The 12448-nt window shown below is 40.2% G+C and overlaps 1 protein-coding gene across 1 annotated transcript in view; it reads left to right on the top strand.

Moving 5' to 3' along the window:
- Positions 1-12448, top strand: part of LOC103078504 (intersectin-1-like) — a 94576-nt gene that overhangs the window by 73215 nt on the left and 8913 nt on the right. Inside the window, 1 exon segment of the mRNA XM_082931002.1 lies at positions 10008-10175. Within this exon segment, the coding sequence (XP_082787128.1) occupies positions 10008-10175 (168 nt within the window).

Raw genomic sequence — 12448 nt, 5'->3', positions numbered from 1 at the left:
AAGGTTGCCCACTCTCACCACTATTATTCAACATAGTTTTGGAAGTTTTAGCCACAGCAATCAGAGAAGAAAAAGAAATAAAAGGAATCCAAATCAGAAAGGAAGAAGTAAAGCTGTCACTGTTTGCAGATAACATGATACTATACATAGAGAATCCTAGAGAAGCTACCAGAACTAGAGCTAATCAATGAATTTGGTAAAGTAGCAGGATACAAAATTAATACACAGAAATCTCTTGCATTCCTATACACTAATGATGAAAACTATGAAAGAGAAATTAAGGTAACACTCCCATTTACCACTGCAACAAAAAGAATAAAATACCTAGGAATAAACCTACTTAAGGAAACAAAAGACCTGTATGCAGAAAACTATAAGACACTGATGGAAGAATTTAAAGATGATACCAACAGACGGAGAAATGTACAATGTTCTTGGATTGGAAGAATCAATATTATGAAAATGACTATACTACCCAAAGCAATCTACAGATTCAGTGCAATCCCTATCAAATTATCAATGGCTTTTATTTATTTATTTATTTTTAGCTGTACGTGGGCCTCTAACTGTTGTGTCCTCTCCCGTTGTGGAGCACAGTCTCCGGACGCACAGGCTCAGCGGCCGTGGCTCATGAGCCCAGCCTCTCTGCGGCATGTGGGATCTTCCCAGACCGGGGCACGAACCCATGTCCCCTGCCTCGGCAGGCGGACTCTCAACAACTGCACCACCAGGGAAGCCCACCAATGGCTTTTTTTTACAGAACTAGAACAAAAAATCTTAAAATCTGTATGGAGACACAAAAGACTCTGAATAGCCAAAGCAATCTTGAGGGAAAAAAACAGAGCTGGAGGAATCAGACTCCCTGACTTCAGACTATACTACAAAGCCACAGTAATCAAGACAATATGGTACTGGCACAAAAAGAGAAATATAGATCAATGGAACAGGATAGAAAGCCCAGAGATAAACCCATGCACCTATGATCAACTAATCTATGACAAAGGAGGCAAGAATACACAATGGAGAAAAGACAGTCTCTTCAATAAGTGGTGCTGGGAAAATGGACAGCTACATGTAAAAGAATGAATTTAGAACACTCCCTAACACCATACACAAAAATAAACTCCAAATGGATTAAAGACCTAAATGTAAGGGCAGACACTATAAAACTCTTAGAGGAAAACGTAGGCAGAACACTCTATGTCATAAATCACAGAAAGATCCTTTTTGACTCACCTCCTAGAGAAATGGAAATAAAATCAAAAATAAACAAATGGGACCTAATTAAACTTCAAAGCTTTTGCACAGCAAAGGAAACCATAAACAATACAAAAAGACAACCCTCGGAATGGGAGAAAATATTTGCAAATGAAACAACAGACAAAGGATTAATCTCCAAAATTTATAAGCAGCTCCTGCTGCTCAATATCCAAAAAACGAACAACCCAATCCAAAAATGGACAGAGAGCCTGAACCAAGATGGTGAAGTTGAAGGATGTGCTCTCACTCCCTCTTGCGAGAACACCAGAATCACAACTAACTGCTGAACAATCATCGACAGGAAGACACTGGAACTCGCCAAAAAATATACCCCACATCCAAAGACAAAGCAGAAGCCACAGTGAGACGGTATGAGGGGCACAATCACAATAAAATCAAATCCCATAACTGCTGGGTGGGTGGCTCACAAACTGGAGAACACTTATACCACAGAAGTCCACCCACTGGAGTGAAGGTTCTCAGCCCCACGTCAGGCTTCCGAACCTGGGGGTCCGGCAACAGGAGGAGGAATTCCTAGAGAGCCAGACGTTGAAGCCTAGCAGGATTTGATTGCAGGACTCTGACAGGACTCGGGGAAACAGAGACTCCACTCTAGGAGGGCACACACAAAGTAGTGTGCACATTGGGACCCAGGAGAAGGAGCAGTGACCCCAGGGGAGATTGAACCAGACCTACCTGCTAGTGTTGGAGGGTCTTCCGCAGAGGCGGTGGGTGGCTGTGGCTCACCGTGAGGACAAGGACACTGGCAGCAGATGTTCTGGGAAGTACTCCTTAGCGTGAGCCCTCCCAGAGTCCACCATTAACTCCAACAAAGAGCCTGCAGGCTCCAGTGTTAGGTCGCCTCAGACCAAACAACCAACCTCACCCATCAGCAGACAAGCAGATTAAAGTTTTACTGAGCTCTTCCCACCAGAGCAACAGCCACCTCTACCCACCACCAGTCCCTCCCATCAGGAAACTTGCACAAGCCCCTTAGATAGCCTCATCCACCAGAGGGCAGACAGCAGAAGCAAGAAGAACTACAATCCTGCAGCCTGTGGAACAAAAACCACATTCACAGAAAGATAGACAGGATGAAAAGGCAGAGGGCTATGTACCAGATGAAAGAACAAGATAAAACCCTAGAAAAACAACTAAATGAAGTGGAAATAGGCAACCTTCCAGAAAAATTCAGAATAATGATAGTGAGGATGATCCAGGACCTCTGAAAAAGAATGGAGGCAAAGATCAAGAAGATGCAAAAATGTTTAACAAAGACTTAGAAGAATTAAAGAATGAACAAACAGTGTTGAACAATACAATAACTGAAATGAAACCTACAATAGAAGGAATCAATAGCAGAATAACAGAGGCAGAAGAACGGATAAGTGACCTGGAAGACAGAATGGTGGAATTCACTGCTGCAGAACAGAATAAAGAAAAAAGAATGCAAAGAAATGAAGACAGCCTAAGAGACCTCTGGGACAACATTAAACGCAGCAACATTCGCATTATAGGGGTCCCAGAAGGAGAAGAGAGAGAGAAAGGACCTGAGAAAATATTTGAAGTCATTATAGTCAAAAACTTCCCTAACATGGGAAAGGAAATAGCCACCCAAGTCCAGAAAATGCAGAGATTCCCATACAGGATAAGCCCAAGGGGAAAAATGCTGAGACATGTAAAAATCAAGTTGGCAAAAATTAAAGGCAAAGAAAAATTATTGAAAGAAGCAAGGGAAAAACTACAAATAACATACAAGGGAACTCCCATAAGGTTAACAGCTGATTTCTCAGCAGAAACTCTACAAGCCAGAAGGGATTGGTATGATATACTTAAAGTGATGAAAAGGAAGAACCTAATTACTCTACCCAGCAAGGTTCTCATTCAGATTTGTTGGAGAAATCAAAAATTTTACAGACAAGCAAAAGCTAAGAGAATTCAGCACCACCAAACCAGCTCTACAACAAATGCTAAAGGAATTTCTCTAAGTGGGAAACACAAGAGAAGAAAAGAAGTTACAAAAACAAACCCAAAACAATTAAGAAAATGGTGATGGGAACATACATATCAATAATTACCTTAAACGTGAATGGATTAAATGCTCCAACCAAAAGACACAGGCTTGCTGAATGGATACAAGAACAAGACCCATAATATGCTGTCTACAAGAGACCCACTTCAGACCTACAGATGGAAGTCTGTAGGGACACCTACAGATGGAAAGTGAGAGGATGGAAAAAGATATTCCATGCAAATGGAAATCAAAAGAAAGCTGGAGTAGCAATACTCATATCAGACAAAATAGACTTTAAAATAAAGAATGTTACAAGAGACAAGGAAGTACAGTACATAATGATCAAGAGAGCAATCCAAGAAGAAGATATAACAATTATAAATATATATGCACCCAACCTAGGAGCACCTCAATACATAAGGCAACTGCTAACAGCTATAAAAGAGGAAATTGAAAGTAACACAGTAATAGTGGGGGACCTTAACACCTCGCTTTCACCAGTGGAAAGATCATCCAAACACAAAATTAATAAGGAAACACAATCTTTAAATGACACAATAGACCCGATAGATTTCATTGATATTTATAGGACATTCCATCCAAAAACAGCAGATTACACTTTTTTCTCAAGTGCGCATGGAACATTCTCCAGGATAGATCACGTCTTGGGTCACAAATCAAGCCTCAGTAAATTTAAGAAAATTAAAATCATTTCACGCATCTTTTCTGACCACAATGCTATGAGATTAGAAATGAATTACAGGGAAAAAACCGTAAAAAACACAAACACATGGAGGCGAAACAATACGTTATTAAATAACCAAGAAATCACTGAAGAAATCAAAGAGGAAATCAAAAAATACCTAGAGACAAATGACAATGAAAACATGATGATCCAAAACCTATGGGATGCAGCAAAAGCAGTTCTAAGCAGGAAGTTTATACCTCTACAATCTTCCCTCAAGAAACAAGAAAAATCTCAAATAAACAATCTAACCTTACACCTAAAGGAACTAGAGAAAAAGAACAAAGGAAACCAAAGTTAGCAGAAGGAAAGAAATCATAAAGTTCAGAGCAGAAATAAATGAAATAGAAACAAAGGAAACAATAGCAAAGATCAATAAAACTAAAAGCTGGTTCTTTGAGAAGATAAACAAAATTGATAAACCATTAGCCAGACTCATCAAGAAAAAGAGGGAGAGGACTCAAATCAATAAAATTAAAAATGAAAAAGAAGTTACAACAGACACCGCAGAAATACAAAGCATCCTAAGAGACTACTACAAGCAACTCTATGCCAATAAAATGGACAACCTGGAAGAAATGGACAAATTCTTAGAAATGTATAACCTTCTAAGACTGAACCAGGAAGAAAAAGAAAATATGAACAGACCAATCACAAGCAATGAAATTGAAACTGTGATTAAAAATCTTCCAACAAACAAAAGTCCAGGACCAGATGGCTTCACAGGTGAATTTTATCAAACATTTAGAGAAGAGCTAACACCCATCCTTCTGAAGCTCTTTCAAAAAATTGTGGAGGAAGGAACACTCCCAAACTCATTCTATAAGGCCACCATCACCCTGATACCAAAACCAGACAAAGATACTACAAAAAAAGAAAATTACAGACGAATATCACTGATGAATATAGATGCAAAAATCGTCAACAAAATACTAATAAACAGAATCCAACAGCACATTAAAAGGATCATACACCATAATCAAGTGGGATTTATCCCAGGGATGCAAGGATTCTTCAATATACGCAAATCAATCGATGTGATACACCATATTAACAAACTGAAGAAGAAAAACCATATGCTCATCTCAATAGATGCAGAAAAAGCTTTTGACAAAATTCCACACCCATTTATGATAAAAAACTCTCCAGAAAGTGGGCATAGAGGGAACGTACCTCAACATAATAAAGGCCATATACTACAAACCCACAGCAAACATCATTCTCAATGGTGAAAAACTGAAAGCGTTTCCTCTAAGATCAGGAAGAAGACAAGGATGTCCACTCACACCATTGCTATTCAACATAGCTTTGGAAGTCCTAGCCATGGCAATCAGAGAAGAAAAAGAAATAAAAGGAATACAAACTGGAAAAGAAGAAGTAAAACTGTCACTGTTTGCAGATGACATGATACTATACATACAGAATCCTAAAGATGCCACCAGAAAACTACTAGAGCTAATCAATGAACTTGGTAAAGTAGCAGGGTACAAAATTAATGCACAGAAATCTCTTGAATTCCTATATACTAATGATGAAAAATCTGAAAGAGAAATTAAGGAAATACTCCCATTCACCACTGCAACAAAAAGAATAAAATATCTAGGAATAAACCTACCTAGGGAGACAAAAGACCTGTATGCAGAAAACTGTAAGACACTGATGAAAGAAATTAAAGATGATACCAACAGATGGAGAGATATACCATGTTCGTGGATTGGAAGAATCTTTATTGTGAAAATGACTATACTACCCAAAGCAATCTACAGATTCAATGCAATCCCTATCAAATTACCATTGGCATTTTTTACAGAACTGGAACAAAAAATCTTAAAATTTGTATGGAGACACAACAGACCCCAAATAGCCAAAGCAGCCTTGAGAGTAAAAAGTGGAGCTGGAGGAATCAGACTCCCTGACTTTAGACTATACTACAAAGCTACAGTAATCAAGACAATATGGTACTGGCACAAAAACAGAAATATAGATCAATGGAACAGGATAGAAAGCCCAGAGATAAACCCATGCACCTGTGGTCAGCTAATCTATGACAAAGGAGGCAAGGATATACAATGGAGAAAAGACAGTGTCTTCAGTTAGTGGTGCTGGGAAAACTGGACAGCTACATGTAAAAGAATGAAATTAGAACACTCCCTAACACCATACACAAAAATAAACTCAAAATGGATTAGAGACCTAAGTGTAAGACCAGACACTATAAAACTCTTAGAGGAAAACGTAGGAAGAACACTCTTTGACGTAAATCACAGCAAGATCGTTTTTGATCCACCTCCTAGAGAAATGGAAATAAAAACAAGAATAAACAAATGGGACCTAATGAAACTTCAAAGCTTTTGCACAGCAAAGGAAACCATAAATAAGACGAAAAGACAACCCTCAGAATGGGAGAAGATATTTGCAAACGAATCAACGGACAAAGGATTAATGTCCAAAATACATAAACAATTCATGCAGCTCAATATTAAAAAGCAAACAACCAAATCCAAAAATGGGCAGAAGACCTAAATAGACATTTCTCCAAAGAAGACATACACATGGCCAAGAAGCATGGAAAGCTGCTCAACATCACTAATAATTAGAGAAATGGAAATCAAAACTACAATGAAGTATCACCTCACAGCTGTTAGAATGGGCATCATCAGAAAATCTACAAACAACAAATGCTGGAGAGGGTGTGGAGAAAAGGGAACCCTGTTGCACGGTTGGTAGGAATGTAAATTGATACAGCCACTGTGGAGAACCGTATGGAGGTTCCTTAAAAAAACTAAAAATAGAATTACCGTCTGACCCAGCAATCCTACTACTGAGCATATAGCCAGAGAAAACCATAATTCAAAAAGACACACGCACCCCAATGTTCATTGCAGCACTATTTACAATAGTCAGGTCATGGAAGCAAACTAATTGCCCATCTACAGACCAATGGATAAAGAAGAAGTGGTACATATATACAATGGAATATTACTTGGCCATAAAAAGTAATGAAATTGGGTCATTTGTTGAGACGTGGATGGATCTAGAGACTGTCATACAGAGTGAAGTAAATCAGAAAGAGAAAAAAACATCGTATATTAATGCAAGTATGTGTAACCTAGAAAAATGCTACAGATGAACTGGTTTGTAGGGCAGAAATTGAGACACAGATGTAGAGAACAAACATATGGACACCAAGGGGGGAAAGAGGTGGGGGTGTGATGGTGGTGGTGTGATGAATTGGGCGATTGGGATTGACATGTATACACTGATGTATATAAAACTGATGACTAATGAGAACCTGCTGTATACAAAAATAAATAAAATTCCAAAAAACAAAAACACACAACAACAACGACAACCAAAAATGTGCAGAAGACCTAAATAGACATTTCTCCAAAGAAGACGTACAGATTGCCAACAGACACATGAAAGGATGCTCAACATCTTTAATCATTAGAGAAATGCAAATCTAAACTACAATGTGGTATCATCTCACACCGGTCAGAGTGGCCATCATCAAAAAATCTACAAACAATGAATGCTGGAGAGGGCATGGAGAAAAGGGAACCGTCTTACACTGTTGGTGGGAATGTAAATTGAAACACAGATGTCGAGAATGGACCTGAGGATGCAGGGAGTGGGAAGGGTAAGCTGGGACGAAGTGAGAGAGTGGCATGGACATATATACACTACCAAATGTAAAACAGATAGCTAGTGGGAAGCAGCAGCATAGCACAGGGAGATCAGCTCTGTGCTTTGTGACCACCTAGAGGGTGGGATAGGGAGGGTGGGAGGGAGACGCAAGGGGGAGGAGATTTGGGGATATATGTATATGTACAGCTTCTTCACTTTGTTGTACAGCAGAAGCTAACACACCATTGTAAAGCAATTATACCTCAATAAAGATGTTAAAAAAATAATTAAAAAAAAATGATGTCAGGGACCAGGCTGCTTGTAGTTGAATCTTGGTACCACTCCTGTGTGCCCTTGGGCAAGTTACTTAACTTCTCTGGGCCTCAGTTCCCTTATATGTAAAATAGGTATGCTAATAGTACCTACTGCATAGGGTTGTGAGAAATCAGCTGAGTGAATATATGTATGTCTGGCTCCTACTAAGCCGTATATAAATGTTAGCTTTATCATTTAGTGTACTTACGTACTAAGTGTACACAAAATTCAAATTCTCTGGTAATAAAAGAAATGCATAACCAAACAAGAAAATACCTGCTTTTGGCTTGCCAGGTAGGCATATATTGAAAAGATTGTGAGTCCTCAGTGTTGGCAAGATTGCTTGTGGAAGGTAGACTGGTTCAGCCTTTTGGAGGGCGATGTATACATCAAACTCCACACTCTCTTTGGCTCAGCACTACCATCTCTAGGAATTTATTCTAAAGAAATAATCAGAGAAATATTGAAAAATTGGAAACATGAAGTTTTATGGGACGGAAACTTTAAATGCATTGTGGTTCATCCTTACAATGACATATTATAGAATCTTTAAAAATGATGCTCTATATACTTCAATTAAAAAATAATAAAATGATGATCTAGGTCCATATAAAGTGGACACTAAATGCTGTGCTATAACTGACATGAAGTGGGAAAGAAGCAAGTACAAACTGGTACAGTGTAGTATGGTAGCATGATCCAATGTTTATTTTTTTAAAACTATATGTATTTATACCTACGCAGAGTGTATTAACGGATAGGCAGAGGTTATTTCCAGATGGTGCAATTATGGTTGGTTTTTAGGTTTTTTATAACTTTCTAAATTTTATACAATAATTTTACAATGAGAAAAAACGTAAACCTATTTTCATTTTGAAAAACAAAAAACAAACAAAAAAGAATTCACATAATTCAGCTATGTGGGCTTCCTGTTGAGAGCAGTTGTCCTCAGTCTTGGCTGTGTGTTAGAATCACCCAGGGAGCTCTAGAAAATTCCAGTGCTTGAGTCCCACCCCTGGGGATTCTGATATGGTCAGAGTTGAGGCATCAGGACTTTTCAGAGGGACTCTAATGTACACCCAGGATCCACCCGGGGCTGGGGTTGTTGTTTGGAGATGATTGGTGGACACACAGGACCCAGATTGGGTGTCTTCCTCAAATTGGGTGCCTCCTTAGGACTTTAAACCAAAGTACACCCTAGGGATGAGATATTATTCAGGGTAAAGCCCACTTGACTTATTTGTATATGGACAAGGCCTGGGCAAGTACACCCTCAACATAATCCTAGTACATTGCAAAGATGGCTTAGGATCTTTCTTCATTCTTAGTGTCTTTCCTCAGGATGACTGTTCTCAATGTCCTCAAAGTCCTTTGAGAATCTGATGGTAACTGCTGTCACTTACTGAGCACCTTCAAAGGGCCAGGTACTTTGCAAAGTGCTTTACTTGTATCAAGCCATTTATTCCTCCAAACAACCTTATGAAGGAGGTGCTATTAGTATCCCCATTTTTCATATTAGGAAATTGAGGCTCAGAATATTTATGTGACTGACCCATATCATGGCTGGTCAGTGGCAGGGCAGGGATTTTAACCCAGGAGGTCTTGCTCTAGAGCTGGCACTTTTAACCACTGGCTTGGAATAATTTATCCGGAAAAATGCCTTTGCTCAGATGAACCCATTAGCATGTAGTTCCATGGGTCCATAGATGCCTACAGCTGTGCATGGACCCAGGAAAGAGCCATTCTCCAGGGAGAAAGCCACATGTGGTGCGATATTGCCCTTGCTGTAGCCACTGCCCTCCTCATACCCTAAGTATAGATAATGTGGCAGCCCCTGCCCCCCAAGTGTCCCCTGCCAACAAAGAGTGGTCATCTCTCTCCATGTCATTGCCAAAGTGTGTGCTTAGAGCTGCAGTTGCTCTTGTGGGCACTGTTCAGGACAGGTCTGGGCTATGCCCTGCCTCTGTTGGGTCTGGCCCTCCAGGACAGTGAACCGCAGGCTCACCCACACTGCCTAAGGATGTTGTCTTCTGTTCTCCAATGTAGATCCTGGAAAACACTCCTGAAAACCACCCAGACCACAGTCACTTGAAGCATGCCCTGGAGAAGGCAGAGGAGCTGTGCTCCCAGGTGAACGAAGGGGTGCGGGAGAAGGAGAACTCGGACCAGCTGGAGTGGATCCAGGCCCATGTGCAGTGTGAAGGCCTGTCTGAGGTAGTGCCTTAGGGTGTGACCTGGGTCTCCCCCACTGAGCCTTGGCAGCTGGCCTGAAGGAGGATGAGAAAAAAACATGAATTGTCCTCCCTGTTGGCCTCCAGTTTGCTAATTCTCTCTCCAGCTGCTTCTAATCTGCTGTTTAATCCATCTACTGAGATTTTTAATTTCAATTATTTTCTTTTACCCTTTCCAGCATTCTAGTTATTTTCTCTAATCTGCTGGTTTCTTTCTTGTCTTGGTCCTTTCACAAATGACCATGCTTCTCATTTATTTCCTAACACATTTAAAATATATTCTTGTATATTTCAGATCTGCTCATTCCATTAACTCAGGTTATGAGTTTCACTGTTTTGTCTGTTGCTTCTGCTAGCTCTCACCACACGTCTGTTTCTCTGTATGTACTTTGATTTTTGATTGTGAGCTCAACATTCCTTGGAACTTTATCTGTGGGATCTTTGAGGTCTGAAGTTGTATTCCTCCTGCAAGGATTGCTAGCTACCAGGATCACCCTAAATTAGATATAGATATATAGATATAGAGGGGTTTTCAGATCACACTAGTGTGTGAATTGTGGTTGTAAACTTAAATGAGAACTGCATTGTGGTTACAAATTCTCAGGGACAATTTTTCCCCTCCAGTTACACCAAGTTCAAAAACAAGCAAGTGTTCTTGGTCATCCCTTCTGTGCTGAGTTTACTTGTCATTCTTCCTTTAGAGTCCAGCTTTTTGGGATCTCCTGTTATCTCATGTGGGCCCTGGATATATCTCCTGTCTCTTGCACCCTCCATAGCCTTTAAAATGGAAGCTTAAGGTCACCAGATTTAAGAAAGACTCTCAGGGCTAAAGCCAGCTTAGGGACTTGTTTATCTTCCAGGGTTCACATTTTCATCCTGTTTTTGGCCTCTGCAAATTTCTTATTTTCATTTTTAATTTTTACCACCTCACTTGCATTTAAAAACTACAGTTCTATATTTTATTCGGTTTTGAAATTTTTCACTGGGTGAGTCAGAGTCTCTAGTCCACCATACTACCAGAAACAGAGTCTCTTCTGTAGTATTTGATTCTCTTCTTGTCCTTTATCTTTATTTTAGTCTCATTCATTCTTTCTGCCTGTTCTCACTCTCTTTCTCTTTGCCTCTGTACACACACACAGATATACACATACATACACACATTCATGCACACACACCATTGACTAGGGTTTACCAAAATGCCCAGGCAGACTGTCTCCCTCACCCACTCTCCCTGTGGCTCCTTCCTTCTTACAAGCTTCAAAGGCATTCACTACCTGAGGAAGTTACACCACTGCTTCCTCCCTGCCCTGCCTCCTGTCCCCCTTCCATGAAGGTGTGGGATAACCAAAGTTGTGGAAGCAGCCATGTGGAAACTAAGGTGATGGATGTGGGTTCCCATTTTGGAACTGTGTTGATAAGAAATCCAGGGGCATTCACTGGTTGGTTGGCTTACTTATTCATTCATTCATTCAATAAACATTTACTGCCCATGTGCCTTGCTCAGTACTAAACACTGAGGACATGGAAATCATTCAGATGTGACCTACACCATCTCAAGAAGCCTACAGTCCTGGACCAAGTAGAGGGATCAAACCAGTATTTACCACACAGTGTGAGACATTATGAGGCAGATCTAGGTGCCAAGTGCTGTTGGACACTCATGGAGGAAGGAACCGTCGTGGAGGGATTCAGGGACATGTTGGAGAAGGTGACACTCAGCTGGGTGTTGAAGGATGAAGATACCTCTCCAGGAAAGAATCCAGGAGGAGGGCATTTCAGTGGAGGGCACAGCCTGTGCAGGACTTGGGTGAGCAATGTAGGGTGACAGGTGATAAGCCTTAAGGCAAGTTGAAGCCAGGGCAAGAAGGGATGTGTATCATTCCAAGGAGCATTAACTTGATCCTGAAGACAGTGGACTTGAACAGCTCCTGAATCTGCCAGCCTGAAGTGCAACTGTGCACTTTTTCTTATTTTTTTTCAATGTTCCCTATCTTTTTTCTTCCTTCTTCCTTCCTTCCTTCCTCCTTCCTTTCTTTCTCTTTCTTTCTTTCTTTCTTTCTTTCTTTCTTTCTTTCTTTCTTTCTTTCTTTCTTTTCTTTTTTCTTTCTTTTTTCTTTCTTTCTTTCTTTCTTTCTCTCCCTCTCTCCCTCCCTCCCTCCCTCCCTCCCTCCCTCCCTTCCTTCCTCCTTCCTTTCTTTCTCTTTCTTTCTTTCTTTCTTTCTTTCTTTCTTTCTTTCTTTCTTTCTTTCTTTCTTT

The sequence above is a fragment of the Lipotes vexillifer genome, unplaced genomic scaffold (assembly GCF_000442215.2).
Source record: "Lipotes vexillifer unplaced genomic scaffold, Lipotes_vexillifer_v1.1 scaffold1549, whole genome shotgun sequence".
NCBI classification, from domain to species: domain Eukaryota; kingdom Metazoa; phylum Chordata; class Mammalia; order Artiodactyla; family Lipotidae; genus Lipotes; species Lipotes vexillifer.
Note: the sequence above shows the minus strand (reverse complement) of the source record. Positions and strands in the feature narration are given on the sequence as shown.